Source organism: Oryzias latipes, chromosome 2 (assembly GCF_053564925.1).
Source record: "Oryzias latipes strain Hd-rR chromosome 2, Olatipes_Hd-rR_3.1".
NCBI lineage: Eukaryota > Metazoa > Chordata > Actinopteri > Beloniformes > Adrianichthyidae > Oryzias > Oryzias latipes.
This window is the reverse complement of record NC_136238.1, coordinates 22,329,171-22,350,957: the sequence shown is the minus strand read 5'-3', so window position 1 is coordinate 22,350,957 and position 21,787 is coordinate 22,329,171. Positions and strand designations below refer to the sequence as shown.

Here is a 21,787-nt window from a genome sequence, read left to right as displayed (position 1 = left end):
GACACACTACAGATTAAAACTATAACATAATTAAAATAAGATAGAAAATATACAGTCCTTCAGATCCTTCAGTTCATCTGTTATGTTTAAAGTCTGATAGGAAATAAATATTTAAATTTAATCAACCTGCTGATGATTACACATTTGTCTTAAAAGTAGAGTGTTCAAATTTGACAAATATAGTTATTTGGTTTATATCATGATACATGTCGTTATTTTATACTGAAAACACATGAACAGCTTGTAACATAGCATAATTAGTATCATAGCATCAGTGTCTAACAACAGCGTGCAATTCTCTTTAACACAGAGGATTGTCTGTGCTAAAAGTTCTTAACATGATTAGGTCTAAGTTAGATTGGCTGTTGGAAAATTCATCAATGTCTCTTTTTCACATTGTCGTAAATCAGCAACTTTGGTTTTTTTTTAAACTTCATCCTCTGCAAAATATCTGCATGGGGTTTAAACTTTCTTTGTTCACTTGATTTTGTGTCAGAAAGATAAAAATGTGATGAAGATGTTTCCTATGATCGTTTTTCTTTACCCATATTTTAAAGTGATCTTCAATTCTCAATGAACAATTCACTTTGCAATGTGATGATGTCATTTGAAAATGCATTTTACAAATTAGGATTCAGGGTGAAGAAATATAATTTAATCAGATATTTTTTAATTTTTTTTTTTTTAAATCAAAGCAAAATCTATTGGATTTTAAAGAGTCCTGTTTTTTTTTTTTTGGTTCCACACTTCAAAGGAAAACTCATTTTCCAACTGTCAGTTGAATCTGAATTTCAGCCATGCATTTTCAAATTGTATTTTATGTATTTACCAAGTTCCTGGACTTCCAGCTGCATCACTGCTCCTGAACACACTTTTCTGTCTGATTGCAGGTTGAGGAGCTGCAGTTTGTCAGAGATCAGCTGTGAAGCTCTGGTCTCAGCTCTGAAGAAAAACCCGTCCAATGTGACAGAACTGGACCTGAGCGGGAACTGGGACATGCAGCATTCTGGATTTCTTCATCTGTGTGGTTTTCTGGAGAGTCCAGACTGCAGACTGCAGACTCTGAGGTCAGACTCCATGTTTCAGTTGTGTTCAGATCAATATGATGAGTACAGATGACTGACTGATGACATCACTACAGAACAACAATGTTACATTAATGTAATTTGTTCTTTTTGTTTAGAATTTACTTTGGTGAAAATTACATAATCTTGATAAATTGCCACAGTATATTTCTGCTATGCTGGTGATAAAGCGGGCGGAATAAAAGAAATTGCAAAATTGCATTTTTGTTTTGAGACAAATATTTCTGTTTTGAAATTGATTTGAAAGAGATTATGTTCACATTTAACTGAGGAGAAATAATATTTAAATAGTAAAATGTTCAATAACTGTGTGTTTTTTTGAAGAAAGTGAAAACAATCATTTGCTTTTTTGGATTTCGAAATATTGGGTTAATTTTATTTTTACATTGTGTAACAATCACCCAAATCTAATGGAGTGGAAATATGAATTTCTCATGAAACAGTGGTTTAACATCTGTCAACTCAGAACTCAGGGATAATTCACTCACTTTAAAGCTAGTATAGCGAGGAGGTGTTACATAGAATTTACAGTTTGTGTTACAGTGCTCAGTGTTTTGCATGAATGGACTCTTTATGATGTTATAAGGGAAAAAAAGCTCATTGTGAGAAGAGATTGCCTCTCAAACCAGATTTTCTTTTTTTCAAATCTGAAAAATCAGACAGACGACGGCTTAAGTGTTTACTGTTTTCACCCCCCTCCCCCCGCGTGTCACTGTCTTCCTCTCAGCCTGCTCCAGGTTTCCGACCCCTGCGTTAGACCAGAACTCACAGGTTGAAGTAGGTAGCTTCACTGCCACGTCTCTTCAGTTCTCCATGGGACAGCAGTTTCTCTCACTGTCCCTCATTGTCTCTGGCAGCTCTGAGTCTGAGTGAAGTTGCAAAGACAGAAGCAGCAGATCAGAACCCTGTATTACCATAGACGTATATATTACAGGACGGAGCGTCTCTGACGTCAACCACTGACTTCTACAGTCCCCTACCTGAAGCCTAAATTATCAGCTCAGGTGCTGCCATGTCGGCTGGAGTTAACTCAGCCTAAACCAGACGTTCCAAATATGGTGAAAAGAGGCAGGACCAAAGGAAATCGTTTTCCCCATTAGCTTTTGTCCACCCCAGCGGTTCATATTGGTCCCTCCCCATGCTAATGGGGCTAATCATTTTAGCTAAAGCTAAAGCTCCAGCTCAGCAATGCAGCGTTGGATTAATATTTACAGCACGAATACTTAGCTGAGTTGAACATACTGTCTTTAACTTAAGGCTCAGGTTAATATTTGAGTTAACCCTCTACACACACAGTCACAGGGCCCCGGTTAAGCAGAATGAACTACTGTGGTAACAGAACCCAAAATGTGATGTTGATGTGGACACAGGTCTGAAGAGGTTAAACATGACTGATGCTGTCTCTTCTTCTGCTGACAATGCAGAGAAGTAAGTGTGACAACACGAGCAGTGCAGGCACACACTAAAAAGAATGGGGACTCAAATCAAGCGGAGACGTGGTTCCAAAATAAAAATAAAAAGAGAATTATAAATTTTGTTTAAAAGACAGAACAACTGAAACACCTGAGATAAAACCACAAGGGGCCTCTAGCGCACCTGCAAACAAAAAGTTGGTCACTCAAAAAAACAACAAAAAAAACACCCCACCCATATGCATATGCAGAACGTGACACAACAACAGAAAAGTACCAGTTACTGTTGCAGGTAGCTAGGGAGGAGTAGAAGTTACGAGCCCCAAAAGCCCTCCAAGTCCCAGGAGCGCCTCCGCAGCCATGTGATCGACCACAAGGGAGAGGAGATGCCGCTGTTCAGTAGCTGATCTGGTGGACTGGTGGAGCAGATTAAAGGGACCCGTAAAGCATCTGTAATTACTCCTGATAAGGCTACAAAAACCCATCCTAAACAGCAGCGGGGTTCCACACCAAAGACCAGATCAACGCTGGATATCACCTAATAGGGAGGAACATGGACAAATCACTCTGTTCCCATTTCACCTTTTTCCAGTCACAAGCCGACCCGCCGTGTGACAAGGAATTGTGATGTCCACTGCACTGACAGGAGCAGGAACCCAGAAAGAGAGGCAGTCTCAGCCAGGAATGAGGGAGAGCCAGCACAGTCCTATTTTATAGGTGGTCAGGTGCTCATTATTTATTGAGTAAAATCGATTTTGTTTTTCTTACAATTACAGTCTGGATTATCGGTAATGGTTAAGTCTGTTGGGCACCAAAAGGTGAAGCATAACAAAACCATCACAGCCATTTGGGCTCAACCAATGGGCTTTTTTTGTATCGCTAAAAGGAATATATTTATGATATAATATATAATAATAATTTCAAGGCCCCTCTACAGTTTAGAGATGTCAGGAAATGCTTTCAAAGGAGAACTAATGACTTTTTTTAGCTGTTTTTCTGCACAACCTGCTTTTTCCAGTCAGGATGAATAGAGAAAGGAAAGTTTAGCTCTGCTTCATTTTTTAGTTGTGGTGAACATCTTTGAATTTCTGCAGAGAAACTTCATGCTGACCTGAATTTTTCTACACTTCCAATAGTTTGTTTCCAAAACTCCTACAAGGAATCCAACCTTTCCACAAGTTTCTAAATGTGGTTCTTGTTCCTCTGATTTGAAAGGAACCAGAGTGTTTAGTGTCTGCAGAATCTTTCCATGGAACAACTGAATGCTCGTTTTCTTTTCTGTCCTCTTCAGTCTTTATCTGAATCTGTGTTGAACCTCATGAAACTTCAGCAAATCAAGTGGAAACATTGATGCTGTCACAGTTGTGGAAATCTGCTCTCTAATTGAAAATTTCCACTTCACTTCAGAATGATCTGTTGACTTTGATTCTGCAGACCTTATTGTCTCCATGACCTTCAGACACTCAGATATTGCATTGCTCTGTCATTTCTTTCCCATTAACTGTGCAGTTAACTAACTGAACTAGTTCAGCAGCAGTCAGTGATCAAGATGTTTCTATATCAGGATTTTTTACACACAATTCAAAGTAATCTTAAATTCACAGTGAACAATTAACTTTGCATTGTGATGATGTCATTTGAAAATGCATTTTATAATTTAAGATTCAGAACTAAGAAATACAATTTAATCTGTCATTTTTTTAAATCAACGCAAAATCTAGTGGTTTTTAAATCGTCATGTTTTATGGTTAAATAATTCAAATGAAATTTATTTTACAACTGTCAGTTCATTCTGCATTTATGCCATTCCTTTGTATAATATATTAGTAATCAGTTAGTCTGTCACCAGGGCGGGTCCCATCTGACTGAATTTACCAAGTTCCTGGACCTCCAGCTGCATCACTGCTCCTGAACACACTTTTCTGTCTGATTTCAGGTTGATCTGCTGCAGTTTGTCAGAGATCAGCTGTGAAGCTCTGGTCTCAGCTCTGAAGAAAAACCCGTCCAATTTGACAAAACTGGACCTGAGCGAGAACAAGAACCTGCAGGATTCAGGAGTTCTTCATCTGTGTGGTTTTCTGGAGAGTCCAGACTGCAGACTGCAGACTCTGAGGTCAGACTCCATGTTTCAGTTGTGTTCAGATCAATATGATGACAAAGTTGTGTTGACCCACAGTGACCAGAAATGTCCAGATTCTGATCTGCAGCAGCATCTTCCTGCAGCTGCTTGTTCTCTTCAAAGATCTGCAGAAGAACTTCTTCTTTTCTTCCTGCAGCTGCTTGTTTCAAAGCTGTCTGCTGACATTTGTGCTCCACAAAGTTCTGCTTGCAGCTGTGAGCTCTTCTTTGTGTCTTTGCTCCTCACCTTTTCATCCACAAACATCATCACATCATCCATCAAAGCTCCCAGCAGCTTCTGACTCTTCATTCAGAGCTGAAGTCATGGATCAGGGATCAATGTCCAACATTTGCTGCTGACTCTTCCTCATCACTTCCTTCTTCTCTCTGCTTTGATCTGTTGGAGCTGAAAGTCTCTGCTTGAAGGGCTGCAGCAGAGAAGAACTGGAAGATCATCTCCTTAAAACTGGCATGAAGACTTTCCAGCATCATGCTGCTGAAATTCTCCCATGATTCAGTGCTGTTTGGAGAAGAGCTGAGCAGAAAGAGGAAGTGGACTTTTTCTGCTGTTGCTGCAGAAACATCAGTTGGTTTGGATGCAGCCACAGGCTGATGTTTGACTTTCACACATCTGGACTTCTTTTCTGAAGCAGCTGCATGTTGTCCTGAATGTTCCTGAATGTTCTTCTTCTCTGCTTCTGCTGGACTCTTCTGATCTGCTGCTGTTGCTTCACATCTTTGGACTTTTTCCAAACTTTCTGATCTTCTTCAGCTCTGAACTCTTTAGAAGAAGTGAAGGATGAAAACATGAACTTTGTCTTTAAACTCAACTCTTTGTTCTGGATTCAGGTTGAGGAACAGCAATTTGTCAAAGACCAGCTGTGCTGCTCTGGTCTCAGCTCTGAAGTCCAACCCATCCCACCTGACAGAACTGGACCTGAGATACAACAACTTTCAGTCTTCAGATGTTCAGCAGCTCCAGGATCTGGTGGAGAGTCCAAACTCCAAACTGCAGACTCTGAGGTCAGTAGAGGGTTGGAGTCAGTCCAGCTGCTTCCAGATGTTTGGTCCTAAAGTTAGTCTGAGAGCAAAGATGCAGAGTTTCCTGTGAAGCTGCAGCTTCTCAGTGAAGCTCTGAGGAGAATGATGACAGGCTTCAGGACAACAGTCAGCCAATCAGAGCAGCAGAAGCTCCAACAGGTGAAGATGACAGGAAGCTGCTGCTCTGAACAGGACTGAAGCTCCTGCTGCTCTTTCTGCTGCTGTGCTGCATCACTGACTGACAGACCAGGATCAGGAGACACTCCTTCATCTCTGTCTCTTTACTTTCTCTCTACAGGTGGAGGACGTTGGACTGATGTTCCTCCTAGAGGAGCAGAGAGGAGCAGCAGCAGCAGCTGGTCTGCAGAGATGTTGTGACTGGACGGTGTTCCTGGGAGGTGGAGAGCAGAGTGATGGAGGAATCAGAGAAAGTGGAGATGAGTGTCAGAGCTGCAGCACGAACTGATCTGAGATCAGCTCCAATGTCTCTCTCAGCATCAAGTGGACAGTTATTGTGCTGCAGCTCCCCCGGTGGACTGATGGAGAACTGCACTTCATTTTCTCATTCTAACTTGGAGTGTTGATCTGAAACATGGGTTGGATTCAGATGTTCAGCAGCTCCAGGATCTGGAGAAAAACAGACCTGCAGACAAACAGATTCTTTTCTAGATCATCACTTTCTTCTTTGATCTACATTTGATCTACAAAAAAAAAAGCATCTGCCTTGGCTGAATGACAAAATCTGGAAAATAATGAAACAGAAAGATAAAGCACTTAAAATGTTCATGAAAACTAAATCAACCTCCAATTCCTTATTCCTTACCTCACTAAGGAATAAAGTTACTGCAGAAATCAGACATGCTAAAGCTAATTTCTTCATCAATGCTATAATTAACTCAAAAGGTAATGCAAAAGAAGTCTGGACACACATTCATAAACTGGCAGGATGCTGTACTGCAACACGTAACATTAGTGAAATAAAATTAAAGAAGGGTCCATCCAATGACCCTTTAGATATTGCAGATGCCTTCAACAGATATTTTGTGACCTCAGCCATAAACTTGACACAGACATTGTCTCCTGTTACAATCCAGCTAGTTGTAATGCCTGCTTCAGTAATAGAACCAACGTTTAGTCTAAGTCCAGTATCACAAGAACAAATTGGAAAAACACTTTGTGGTTTTAAAAATTCTAAAGCCGAAGATGCATTTGGCCTGAGCACATTAATTATAAAAACTCACAAAGAGTCACTGGTATGTCCTATTACCACCATAATCAACAAATCAATAAACACAAGTACTTTTCCAGACCTCTGGAAAACATCAGTGATCACACCAATCCTTAAATCTGGAGATCCAACAGAAATAAGCAATTACAGACCAATAAGCATCTTGCCAGTCGTGTCTAGAGTGCTGGAAAAGTGTGTAGCAGAACAACTTGTAGGACATCTTAACTATAGTTCTTATAACCTCCATCAAATGCAATTTGGATTTAGAAAGCATCACTCTACGGAAACAGCGGTCTGTTTTCTTCTCGAAAACTTAAAACTAAAGATTGACAGAGGAGGAGTTGTGGGAGCTGTGTTCCTTGACCTTAAGAAAGCTTTTGACACAGTCAACAGGGATATCTTAATCGAAAAATTACATCATTTTAATCTTTCACCAAGAACTCTACTCTGGCTGGAATCTTACCTGACATGCAGAAAACAACAGGTCAGAATCAATAATACAACATCATCATGTGGAGAAAATCAACTAGGGTTACCTCAAGGCTCATCATTATCCCCATTACTGTTCAGTCTTTACATCAATGACCTCCCTAGCTGCTGCCCACCTAATGTGCAGTGCCAGCTTTATGCAGATGATGCTGTCATCTATGTTCATGCTAGGGACAGATACCAAGCAGCTCAAGAACTCACATCAACCATGAACAAGATCTCAGAGTGGCTCCAAAAATCCCAGCTGATTCTCAATGTATCTAAAACCGTGTGCATGTATTTTTCTAAAAGCTCAACTAACCAAGACACCCCTCCGGTATTGATAAATGGAACAGCTATACAATCAGTCTCTGAATATAAATATTTAGGAATAACAATTGACACACAATTAACATTCAAATCACACATCAAAAAGGTTGTTAACTCAATTAAATTCAATTTATCAAATTTTAGACACATAAGAAACACCTTAACTCTGGAAGCTGCTAAGCTGTACTATAATGCAATGATTGTTTCACAAATGACCTACTGTATGACCAGCTGGGCATCAGCATGCAGAACCATTCTGAAACCTCTACAAACTGTTCACAAACAAGCTCTGAAAACTTTGGACAAAAAGCCTAAAAGCCACCATAATTGTAAAATACTTCAGAAACACAATCTACTGAGCTTCAATAATATGATTCAACATACAGATTGCATATTGGTCTATAAAATCCTTCATGGTCTGGCTCCTCCCCCACTTCATGACTTTGTTAAAAAAAGACAAAACAGAAGCACCAGAGCAAGTTCAAGAGGCGACTGCATCATTCCTTCCAGAAAAAGCAGCTTTGGACAGACTGTTTTCTCCTTTCGAGCCTCTCAAACCTGGAACACAGTCCCAGAAAGCATTCAAGAGCTCTCCACACTTCCATCTTTCTCAAAACAATTAAGATCTTGGCTGCTGGAAAACCAAACTTGCACTCATAGCTAATTTTAGGGACAATGCAAGAAAACTGTTTGCTAACAAAAGTAAAAATAAACCATTGGGGGGTGAAAAAAAGTGGTCACAGTTGTCATAGTATTGTTTTGATTTTGGCGATTTTATTGATGTATATTTTGGGGAACTATGCATTTGAAACTGTTTTAAATGTTATCCGAGTTATGTTAATTTTATGTCATTTTTCTAATGCAATTTTACGCTATATATGTACATTTTTACTCTGTTTTACTCATTTTATTTTAAGTCTCTAGGTGGCTGGCCATGGTCAGAACGGGACAGAGGATGGAAATTAACCTAGGCTGCAATCCTGCATATTTACAGTGTCTCATTACCTTTAGAGTATTCTACACTGTTTGTTGTATGCATTGTCCCTTAAATAAATAAATACAAATACAAATTTGATGAACAGATGTAAGTTTGTGATGTACCAATCAAGGATTGAGGGATTCATTTATCAAACAGAACATTTCTGGATGACATATGTGTGGGTCAGGGGAAAACACAGTAAGGCGTTGGATCCTGGTTCTGTCTCTGGAACAGGGACAGAACCAGAACTCTGGATCACACGATTCTGGTTCCAAATTTTTCACACTTGATTTCTGTTCTCCAGAAACTCTTATTGACAAACAAACACAGAGTTCTATTCAGAAATCTCCAAGTATTCTGTCTTACTACGACTGACCTTAATGCCTCTTCTTTCCAGAACAAACCTCCACCTCTCTAGCTGTTCCTCCACCTGCTCTCTACAATCACTGCAAATTACAATGTCATCCGCAAACATCATTGTCCAGGGAGATTCCTGTCTTACCTCGTCTGTCAGCCTGTCAATCAGCATAGCAAACAAAAAGGGACTCAAAGCTGATCCTTGGTGTAAGCCCAATTCCACCTTGAACTCCTCTGTCTGACCTACAGCCCATCTCACCACCGTCATACTTCTCTCATACATGTCCTTATATGTAGTCAAAATCCTGACAACCACGTCATCAATCTTCACCAGATCAAAACTTTTAGCCTTGACAGTATTGCTTTACCGTGCTGGCGTAGTGATGTTGGAACAGCACGGACACGGCGTACTCTACTTTGTTGCCATGTGTCTTAAAAAGACTAGCCGTCTCTCTCCTTTTCTTCTCACAGCTTTTCCTCCTAGAGTGTGAAGGGGAGAGGCTGCTCACACTTTATGACCCAGACACGCCTGATGAGTGACAACAAAAGCACGCGGATGACAGAGCAACTGCGAGCAAAAAGGATGTCAGCAAAAAGATTCCAGATTCCGTGCTCCTGTACTTGGCTGTGGACATTACCTCTGCTCCTGCTCTTACACGAACACCCCAGCCGTCCCCCTTACTCATCTGGATTAAACCCATCTGCTGGACTATTTATATATGTAGTTGTAGGGTTAGATAAGTTAATTCTCTCTAAGAGTTCTGGTACATTGCCTGTCCGTCCTGGGGGAGGATCCCTCCTTCATGTGGGCACCCGTGAGGTTTCTTATTGTTTTTCTGAATCCGTTTTTTTACTACCAAATGGTTACTTGACCTTGTTTTTACCTACCGCTAAAGAGGGTCTAAGGGAGGGGATGCCCAGTTTTCTTTTTGTCTGTTTAGTTTAGTTTAGCAATGAGCAATTGAATTCTATGACTTCATGTTCTTTATGAGTCATGTTTATTATACAATAACCAATATGAAGCCCATTGAGATGACTATTGTTGTAAATATTGGGTTATTTAAATAAAATTGAATTGAAAAAAGACCAAAGCATATTTGTATTTTTCCAAAGTAGATACAGACAGCGCGCACTGTCTCATACGTATGAGGGGCCGTATAAGACATTATTTATTCTGAACATTCATACATTCTTGCTCTCACAGTCATATATACTCTCTTTCGCATACATATATTCTCTTACGCATCCATATATTCTCTCTCTCACATTCATACATTCTTGCTCTCACAGTCATATATACTCTCTTTCGCATACATATATTCTCTTACGCATCCATATATTCTCTCTCTCTCACATTCATACATTCTTGCTCTCACAGTCATATATACTCTCTTTCGCATACATATATTCTCACTTGCACATTCATATATTCTCTCTCTCGCATGCATATATATTACTTTACACATACATACATTCTCACTCTCATTGTCACTCTTAAAAAAGAATGTATGTATGTGAAAGACAAGTATATATGAACGTGTGAGGAAGAGTTTATATGTGTGTGTGAGAGAGGAGTATGCATGAAACGGAAGTGACTTTGCATGAAAAGGAAGGCACTTTGAATGAAAAGGAAGGCACTTTGCATGAAACGGAAGGCAGATGATTTCTCGTGCTCTGATTGGACGAGAGGCCGCCACCTCCCATTTTGAACACACTCTAAACCCTATCACTTGTACTGACTCATAACTATTAAGGTTACACAACTTAAATGTCATTTTGTAGTTGATTCAACTATAAAGTATTAAGCTCTATCAAGATTTTTTCAAATTTAACTTAACAGTGCTAAATATTTTAAAGCTTATTTGTATCTAGCACTCAAAAATTTTAAGATTCCTGAAGTAGCGTCATGACGTCATCACGTACTGGTGGGAGGGTCTTTCGTTTTCTCTACGTTAGCTCAGGTGGCCATGTTGGATTTGCCGAATGCGAGTATGCGACGTTTGAAATTGAAAGTCGAGCATTTTATTTTTCTGCAAAGCGTTGCGATTTCGTCCCGCTTCAAGACGCCCCAACCTCGGGTTTTTTTTTTCATCCGCCTCATCGCTGATGGTGCCGTCTTGTCTTCAGCCCTGATTTAATTTGGTAAGTATCGTTCATGGTTTATTTTGAATGAATGCTTTAAAAATGCTCTTATACTACCGTAAATGTGGTTTACTGTTGTTTAAACATATGTGTGTTATGATTGTTTTAGAGATTAATGTGGCAATGTATACATGATTAGTTTGTCATAGCAGACGTATGGCGAGCCAAACCCAAAATGCATTTCTGCCCGTAAGTTACGACAGTGATGAGTTTTTTTTTTTTTTTTCAGAGGTAGAAATGATCTGTTATGCTGCAATCACAGTAAACGTGATCCGCGTGTGAAATTCGCGTTGGAGGCCTCTGTCTGTGGCTAAAGTTTGCTGCTGGACATTTGTCCAAAAATGTCACTCAAAGCCTCTAACGGTTGTGTGGGAGGAGCTACCGCCAACAGTTTTAAGCCTGGTTGCTACATGGAAGCATTGGGTTTTGAATGCAGCTTTAAGCTTTTATAAATCACTGATCTCCATTATAAAAAAGGTCTTTGTAAAAATAAATTAATCAACGTGCTCGTGTTGTGTTCAGGTACCGAACTACAGAGTGTTCAGTGTTTCACCTCCAGGTAGACGCCAAGGCCAGCCAGGTAACTTGTCTCCTGATCAGTTATTTGTCTAGAGCTATTTTAAAAAAACAAAAAATGCAATAGGTTGTGTAGTGCAATAAATGTTTTTTGATCAGAATATAATTGAAACATTTTTTAACATTGAAAAATCTCTTTTGGACTTTTTCAGATACTGAACTTCAGAAACTGAACTTCAGAAAGTTCACCAGAAAGTCACCATTTCACCAGAAAAGAGGTGTCAGTGGGTGAGTTTTATACTTATTTAATGCATTCATCCTGAACTATTACCATTATTAGATTTATACGGCAGCATGGAAACATTTATGCACATTTTAACTAGCCAAAGGTCTAAATAGAGCTGAAATTATTTACATTTGAACTAAACATATTTAGATTGCAGGCTGAAGGTGGCACAATGGAATGGAGGTGCAAGTTGTGTTCTGTTACTTTGGCACTAAGCAGTACTACATATAATACTGCAGTACTACATAGCCAATATTCCAAAGTGTTTCCACTGCCATGTATGTGGAGACACTTTGGAATATTGTCATGTCTTTATGACAGTATATTACAATAATAAAATGATGTTGCATTAGCACCATTCCATCATTTGAAACCATGAAAACTCATCTGTCAAGATCTGAAATGGATTTATGTAGAGTAGATGCAGTCAGAGGAAATTGTGCAGTTTTTACATGTTTGTGTAACTTAAAGCTGCCCTTTTCTGAGACTAAGTCCACCAAAACAGACAGGAACTGGCCAGCTTGGTTAGGATTTATGACCTCCAGGTGAATTTCTAATGTGCATAATTCAAAAACGGATAACAGCTGTAAGAAGCCAAGGTGTAACTTGCCTTAAAAATGACTTTGGGTCTTTGACCTGAAGTGGATCATGCCATGAACACTGTATTGTACTCTCACTAGAAATAGACATCTAGAAAAGGTATCATTTTATTATTTCTTAAAGTTCCTTAAATAAATATTGGAAGTGTTTGCTCTGCATTTGCTTCAATGGTAATGGATATTTCTTTTTATTCTTTTAGGACCAGCGTGACGTGAACATGAGACGGGCACTTGTCCTCCTTGCACTTCCTGTTTATCTGCATGAAGATGCCTCCAACTTCTTCAAGACCTGTACAGTAAGTGCAAACGACTCCCTGTCAATGGTTTTCACTAATCCTTTAATATTGATTGAGATTTTATTGAGTGACATAATAAATAGGGCAATTGTTTGTAGTTTGTAAACTGAGTGATATTTTTAAATAAGCGACTCGTCGCATTTCGGGCAGACACTCGGCAGAATTGCAGGTTACTCCCCTAGGGCGGGTCTGTTAATTAACCCACCTGCTTAGCGTCCTATTTAAGTCAGGTGTACAATTGTTCATTCTCTCTTACCTTCAGCGCTCATTCTTCGCCGGTCTCAGTGCCCGCGGGTCTCCGTCTCTTTCGGCGTCTTGCTGTGTTCCCACCGTTCTTCGGATGGATGATCCCCGTTTTTTATGATGTGGGGTTTTCGTTTCGCCGCGTCTGCTCTGCTTTGCAGTGATCCGCGGGCGGCTGACGGCGCACAGCGCGGTCGTTTCGCCGCGGTCGCGTGCATCTGCAGGGGGTGTGCTTTCCGCGATGTTCGGGATGTCCGTGGCCCCCGATCAGGGGCTGTCCGGGTCTTCTCGTCTGCCGTGGTCAGCCGACTTTCTGCGGTGAGCAGCAATCAGTCCTTTCCCGTGTAGTTTTCTAAGGCTGCGTTTTTCTTCCTGTTTACTTCGGTGACGTCACGCCCCTAAGGACCCTGGGAATTGTAGTTTTTTCTCCGGGTCCTTCTTGATGCACTTCTGATTCCTTTTCTGCTGCGTAGTTCTGCGTCGTCCGGTTGTTTTTTCAGGGGTTGTGGGGTCCTTTCTGTGGTTGTGAAGGCTGGCAGTCCTCGTTTGGACAGGTTTCTCATGCTGGCTGAATTTATCGTGGCTTTTTGCATTTGTTTTCTGTTGCTGTTTTGTTCTTTGGGAGCTGTGTGTGTATCTTATCTTTGATTTGATGCTGGCTTTATTATTATGGCGGTTCTTCTGTTTGTTTTCTTCGTTGTTGTGGCTGCTGGTTAGTTAGAATGTGAATCAGTGTCTCTTGGACCCGTCTCGGCTCTGTGGACATTTTTCCCTATGATTGGTCTCTCTTATGCAGCGTCTATGGCTCATTTTATTCACTCAGCGATCCTCGTTCATTGCCCCCGCACATTCTGCATCTGGTTCTGCTCCGCCTGTTTTTTTTTCCCCTGCTCTGTGTACCCTAGTGGGTCCTGCCCTGTCCTCAGGGACTTGCGTCGGCTGCATTAGTGAGTGTGTCGGTCTCGTCGCGGCCTTGTTTTTTTCGGCTGGGGGTAGTTCGATTCTGGGCCGCGTGTTCCTGTTCTGGATTTTCGTGTTTTGCGTTTGATCTTTCCCTCTCTATGCCTGGAGTGGTTTTGTGATGACTGTTGTGTCTTCAGGCTCCCTCCACTTGTTCTCCTGTGTCTGCGCCTTCTGGTTTGGGGGAAAAGGATTTAAGAAGAGTGGTTTGTGTTTGTCCGGCCGCCAGAATCTACAGCTCTGATGGTTCTTAAGGGGTCGTCCGGTTATTTCATCCTTGGAGATTATATTAAGGCTGTTTCAATATTGAATGATAGTATTGTGTCATCGGTTGACTTGGTTAATTAACACTTTGAGCAACTTCTACCCTGACCATAGGAAATAGATCACTTGCGCTCTCAAGCTTAGTTCAAGAGTTAAATCTTGTGTCCACAAGTCAGTCTTCGGTCTGCCTTTTCTAAGCAGATGGCACTCTGCTAGATGCATCCCCATTTGGAGGCTTGTTATACTCCGCCTCTGAATGCTTAAGGTTCAGTCTAGCAAAAATAATATCAAAACCTATGATCCCTCATGGCTCTCAAGTTCTCTTTTGCAGTATCCAGTCGCCCTTGGCTAAATAAAAATTTGAGAACCATTAATATCATATACAAGGCATCAAATCCAGCCGAGCTGTAATCCTCTGCTACGTGGGATGTTGACCTTCCTCAGCTACAAATCTCCTTGGCTACTCTTCCCATCTACTACTCCTACTCCTCGATGGCCTCCTGAAGGTGCGTCCCTCTGAAACTGTCAAAGGTTAATTTTATCATTGGAATATATAAAAAAAAAAAAAATTGGTGTTAAGATTTCGTGCAGGTCATATATTTCACTATTATTTCACTGTTGGAATTTGTAATTATGGTGGTTTCTAGGGTGCGATAAATCCACAATGGGTCTTTACCTTAACTATCTACTAAATTTCACTTTCTCAGATTTGTTTTTAAAAGCACTGTTATTTAATTTATCTCAATCATTTTGAAACTGATCAGTTTCTGGGTTATTTATATATTCTTGTCAAGACTAATACTGCTTTGTTTTTTATCTATGCATCGCATCCTGAGCCTGCGAACCCTCACGCCCCGATCAGCTTCTCCGTTTCCAGGAAATGATGTCACCCATGCATTCCCTGATCTGGTGCTGCAACGATGACTGCTTAACGTACCTATTGCTGCACTGAAAGTGAAGGGGTGGTGGACCTCCTCTGCGTTCCAAGGACACTCTGGCTTGAATCAATCTATGTCAGCTGCAGAATGAGTGTGACATTCTTGGATTATAAATGTTGAAAGAAAATTATTTGTCAGGTGGAAGCCTCTAAATTTAGGTTGCTCTAAGTTGTATCAATTCAATCATTTTAATTGGTATGCCAAATGGGAGAAAACTTTGTGGCCGTTAAGCTCGTTGTGGTATTGTCGTTGGAGTTCGTAATAATGGAAGTTATTAAGCCTGCGTGAGTAGCATGCATAATGTGTATGTAATGGCGTCGAGCCCGTCATAGTGTGATGGCAGCTTAGAATAATGGATTTTACTAAGCTTGTGTGAATATTATGCCAGATGAAATGTTTATGGCCGTTAACCCGTCATAGTATGTGATGGAAGCTTCAAATATGGGGTTATTTCATTCATGGCATAGGATGTCATCGGGAGCATTGTATTGGATGTAAGTTTGTGTCATCCTAGGGTCGTCCATGGCGGCTAGAATTATAGTTCCGCACAGCGTTTTGCGGACGTGGGCTTTACGTTCTAAGATCAGGTAGGAGTACTTCTTATGTCGGCTCCCTTTTCATTTCTTTCCCTCTCTCTTTGAGGTAGTATGCTCCCCTGGTGAATGGGAGCGGCCCAACGGTCAATAGTGCCGGGGTAAACACATAGCAGATACACTAGATAGCATGTTCCCTTCGTAGAGTGGTTCTCGAAGGGTGCGGCCAAACGGTCAATAGTGCCGGGGTAAACACATAGCAGATACACTAGATAGCATGTTCCCTTCGTAGAGTGGTTCTCGAAGGGTGCGGCCAAACGGTCAATGGTGCCGGGGTAAACACATAGCAGATACACTAGATAGCATGTTCCCTTCGTAGAGTGGTTCTCGAAGGGAGCGGCCAAACGGTCAATGGTGCCGGGTAAACACATAGCAGGTACACTAGATAGCATGTTCCCTTCGTAGAGTGGTTCTCGAACGGGAGCGGCCAAACGGTCGATGGTGCCGGGTAAACACATAGCAGATACACTAGATAGCATGTTCCCTTCGTAGAGTGGTTCTCGAAGGGAGCGACCCAAACGGTCAATGGTGCCGGGTAAACACATAGCAGATACACTAGATAGCATGTTCCCTTCGTAGAGTGGTTCTCGAAGGGATCGGCCAAACGGTCAATGGTGCCGGGTAAACACATAGCAGATACACTAGATAGCATGTTCCCTTCGTAGAGTGGTTCTCGAAGGGAGCGGCCCAACGGTCAATGGTACCGGGTAAACGCATAGCAGTCATACTGGAAAATGAAATGAAATGAAGTGAAAATGGAATGCAGCCAAAAACACACCTCATCTTATTTACACACTGATTATACATTCACATTTTCTTCTTCTGGATGATCTTGGCGTTGGGGGTTTTTGTTACCCTAAAGCGTAAGGAAAATAATTATCTTAAGAGAAGTCCTCCCTCAAGTAGAAGCCGCGAATGATGAGTATAAAATGCATGGTGTTTAAATTGAATCAGGTTGTGTAATCTTGTTGGCTCCCCTCCAGTCTTCTTTTTCTCTCTCTCTCTTCAGATAGTATGCTCCCCTGGTGAACGGGAGCGGCCCAACGGTCAATGGTGCCGGGTAAACACATAGCAGATACACTAGATAGCATGTTCCCTTCGTAGAGTGGTTCTCGAAGGGAGCGGCCAAACGGTCAATGGTGCCGGGTAAACACATAGCAGATACACTAGATAGTATGTTCCCTTCGTAGAGTGGTTCTCGAAGGGAGCGGCCAATCGGTTAATGGTGCCGGGTAAACACATAGCAGATACACTAGATAGCATGTTCCCTTCGTAGAGTGGTTCTCGAAGGGAGCGGCCAAACGGTCAATGGTGCCGGGTAAACACATAGCAGTCATACTGGAAAATGAAATGAAATGAAATGAAGTGAAAATGGAATGCTGCCGAAAACACACCTCATCTTATTTACACACTGATTATACATTATACATTCACATTTTCTTCTTCTTCTGGATGATCTTGGTGTTGGGGGTTGTTACCCGAAAGTGTATGGAAAAATAATTGTCTCAAGGAATTGAACGGAGCCTTATGCCAAAACGAAGTTGTGAATCAAATTGTGAATGTCATCCTAAAGATGTTGTGAAAACCTAAAGATGTCGTGAAATAAATGTTCTTCTGCAAGAGTTGTCTGACTGAAATAAGCGACTCGTCGCATTTCGGGCAGACACTCGGCAGAATTGCAGGTTACTCCCCTAGGGCGGGTCTGTTAATTAACCCACCTGCTTAGCGTCCTATTTAAGTCAGGTGTACAATTGTTCATTCTCTCTTACCTTCAGCGCTCATTCTTTGCCCCTCCCTCCTCCCCGGCTTCCACCTGTGGGCTCCGTTACGGGGGTTGTTACCCGAAAGTGTATGGAAAAATAATTGTCTCAAGGAATTGAACGGAGCCTTATGCCAAAACGAAGTTGTGAATCAAATTGTGAATGTCATCCTAAAGATGTTGTGAAAACCTAAAGATGTCGTGAAATAAATGTTCTTCTGCAAGAGTTGTCTGACTGAAATGGTTTTAAGAATGAGACGGAAGATGAAAGGCGAACATCAGGGACTGCTGATTGGATGGCGCGGGAACCTTTTCGTTTACCTTTTCTGCTCCTGATCCATCATTATTTGAATAAAGAAAAATGAAGCTTTAGTCTTAAATTATTTTATAAATGTCCTCCTTCAGAAAAATGCTAAAGAACTTTTTAAAAACACAATTTTAATTGGAGTTGGTCCTTAAAACATCATAGCCAGTTGATTAAAATCTAACAGAATGTTAACATGAAAAGATTCCCATTGACAGATGGCAGGAATGTCAGTTTTGGACATTAGTGTGATGAATATCTTTGAGGGTCTGAACTCATCTGTGTTTTTTGTTTTGTATTTTCCAGAATACCAGACCTCACAGACACCGCTGTGGGTATCTTCTCAGTTGTCGTGGTGACGCTCCTGATGCTGCCGTCAGTGGTCCCACACATCTGGCTGACTAATCTCTTCTACTCTTCGGGGACAAAACTTGAACTTGCCTTCACATTTATTCATAACGCTGTCATGAGCCGTGAGGACAGCAAACCACTGAAAGGACATTTATTGACGCTGAAGAATGTTTCGTTGAGTGAGTCTTCCAGAATGGACCATTTGTTGGTTTAAGTGTTATGTAACTAATGTGTTTTGTTGTGATCATCTGCTTTTTCTGCCGTACAATACAAAACCAACTCTTTTTATCAATATGTTGTGTGGCACTCTTATAATGCAGTTTTATTGCACTTATTGTTTCTTCATCCTCTTGATATTTGTGCTTTTTTTTTAAAGAGCAATTAAAAAAAGTGTATTAAGCAATCACTATTGTGTGGCCTTCACGTTTGTTGGTTTTTATCAATGTTAGCTTTTAAAATGTAGTGGGGCAGTATCATCTCTATCTCTGTTTAGAATACATTTTAAGCTGAAGAATTTTAAATATTTTCAATGCTACACATTTAATGAGTTAAAGAATTTATAAAGCATTTGAGTGAATTTTACATATTTTATGAGTTGAGTAATATTATAAAAATATAGTTAGTTAAAGCGTTTTTTAGTTGGAAAATATTAAAAACTTTAAGTAAATAATCTCTCTTTTATAAGTTGAGGAATCTTAATATTTTTTATATGAAATAATACAAATGTAAGCCAACTGACAATATGAATTTTAATAAATGTTAACTTAAAAGTTTTAATAATATAACTTAACTGTTGCGTAATCTGTTACACAATAATTTTTAAGTTCAGTCAACTCGCTAGGGATTACAGTGCAGACGCTAACATGAACCAGCAAGAAATCCCAAATTAACAGACTTGTGGTGTGGAAAGGTATGTTTTTCAGCTAGCAGTAATAATCAAAGTATCCGTTCTCTGTTTCAAAATGAGATTGCCACAAAACCGTATGTTATCTCATACTGGAACAGCTTTGGATGTAGAATTCAGTGGGAAAAGGTTTGGACCCTGCCACAAAAGTATTTCATCACCAATAAAATCAGAGAAATTTCTTTCAAAATTCTTCACAAATTTTATCCAGTGAAACATTTCTTTACTAAGTTTAAAAAAGATCTGGACATAAACTGTTCATTCTGTCATTCCTCACCAGAAACTGTGCCTCATCTTTTTTGGTTTTGCTCTTTCACTCAACTATTTTGGAAAGATGTGATACATTTTATAAGAACTCATCTATGTGAAGATTATAGATTATTTTACGAGCATATAATTTGTGGATATTTTACACAAGAATGACTTAATGCAGAAAAAATATATGTAGTTAATTTACTTATAATTATGGCTAAATACTTTATACACAAGTGTAAATATGCCAACAAAAAAAACGTGTTTTATGTTTTTCAGAAAGAAATGGTTTTGTATGTGAACAGTATTAAATCTTCCACTAACAAAAAAGCTGTCAGAACAGTTGAAACATGGTCTCTCCTGAAACTTTAACAGATTCCTTTGCCTTATTATTTTTGTTTTCTTTTTGCATAACCTGTTTTACATGGTTATCATTATGTTTTTTTTGTTCATTCTCATGGCGAACGTGAAGATTGTATTTTGCACACAGTGGAGTTTTGTGTTTGGTATTTTGTATGTGCAAGATATTGTTAATAAAGTTTATTTTTTTTTAAAAACGAACCGGCAAGAAGTAGCCACGGGGGTCCTGCAGCCATCGGAACCTTAACAAATATTTCATCTCCACCTCACCGTTGCCTTTTTTAAGAAATGACAGCTGGTTTTCCCACATTTATATGTAGTTATGGATCGAAAACAAGAGGAATTTGTTTTAATGTAAATGCGTGTTCCAGCGTCTACAGGAAGTGTCGCCCATAATTCACGCAAAGGCTCATGGGGGCTAGGAATAAGGTGGATACGGATTTTCTGTTTCGGTGGCACTTCTATTACCATTATTGGTATTTGAGACATTCCTTTGTGTCTCTAGAGATGCAGACAGGTTTGTGACCACTTGAGGTGAAGATAAAATATTTCTTAAGGTTCCGATGGCCTTCTTATTGGTTCGTGTTAGCGTCTGTTCAAAATGGGAGGTGGCGGCCTCTCGTCCAATCAGAGCACGAGAAATCATCTGCCTTCCGTTTCATGCAAAGTGCCTTCCTTTTCATTCAAAGTGCCTTCCTTTTCATGCAAAGTCACTTCCGTTTCATGCATACTCCTCTCTCACACACACATATAAACTCTTCCTCACACGTTCATATATACTTGTCTTTCACATACATACATTCTTTTTTAAGAGTGACAATGAGAGTGAGAATGTATGTATGTGTAAAGTAATATATATGCATGCGAGAGAGAGAATATATGGATGTGCAAGTGAGAATATATGTATGCGAAAGAGAGTATATATGACTGTGAGAGCAAGAATGTATGAATGTGAGAGAGAGAATATATGGATGCGTAAGAGAATATATGTATGCGAAAGAGAGTATATATGACTGTGAGAGCAAGAATGTATGAATGTTTATGGTTCAGAATAAATAATGTCTTATACGGCCCCTCATACATACGTAACAAAAATGTGGTTGTAAAGATGGTAACATCAGTAACCTGTCCAAACAATGCACTGAAATACACCAGTCTCAATGGATTGTAAGGTATCATTAACAAAGTGGTCATTTATACTAGGACTGATGCTATGGAAGCTGGTCTCAGAGTATTTGCTCAGCATGTTACTAAGTATTGGTTTAACTGTGACTTTAAACTCAGACACAGAATGGTCAGATAAGGTTCTTCCAAGATGCTTTTTATTCACTGGGGCAGTAGCGTGTTATAAGGTTATTAAAAAGTGATCTGAAATGATGGGGTTATGAGGAAGGACAATCAGCTGGCTAGTATTTATACCATAAGTTAAAACAAGGTCTAGGGTGTGCTTGTGACAGTGAGAGGGTTCATTTACATTTTGTGTGAAACCAACATAATCTAATAAAGCTGCAAAAGCATGTCCTAGACAGTCACTAGGGTCTTCAAAATGAATATTAAAATCCCCTATAGTTATAATTTGGCCAGAATCTAAAACAGTATCAAAAGGATGTCAGAAGACTCAGTTAAAAATGTTGACTACGGGCCGGGGGGGTGGTGGTAATAAATAATTATGAACAAAACTGCTTTTTGAGTCTTACTGTTTAAGTACTTACTTACTGTTTATTTATAGACAATATGTTTTCAAAGGAGTTACAAACAAGTATTTCTTTAGTGCTAAGAAGTAAGCTAGACTGTGATATTACTGCCAAACCACCTCCTTTCCCTAAAATCCTGGATTACTGATAGTTATTATATCTCAATAACTTTATTCAGCCTAACATAGTGATCCTGTTGGAGCCAAGTTTCTGTTATGGCTAGTAGACTACATTTTTTATCATTAATCTACTCATTGACTAAGAGGGACTTGGAGGAAATGGATCTAATTTTTAATAAACCACATTAA

General features: G+C 40.0%; 1 protein-coding gene across 3 annotated transcripts in view; it reads left to right on the top strand.

The window, feature by feature from the left end:
* LOC144986480 (NACHT, LRR and PYD domains-containing protein 12-like) overlaps positions 1 to 21,787 on the top strand; it is a 171,154-nt gene that overhangs the window by 44,488 nt on the left and 104,879 nt on the right. For 2 of the 3 annotated variants that reach the window (XM_078933959.1, XM_078933958.1), the window contains 2 exons: positions 891 to 1,067; positions 4,434 to 4,610. In XM_078933959.1, coding sequence (XP_078790085.1) covers positions 891 to 1,067; positions 4,434 to 4,610 — 354 coding nt within the window. Of the gene's footprint in view, positions 1 to 890; positions 1,068 to 4,433; positions 4,611 to 5,464; positions 5,639 to 5,954; positions 8,758 to 21,787 lie in introns of those variants that run through there. The other variant, XM_078933961.1, reaches the window with a different exon arrangement.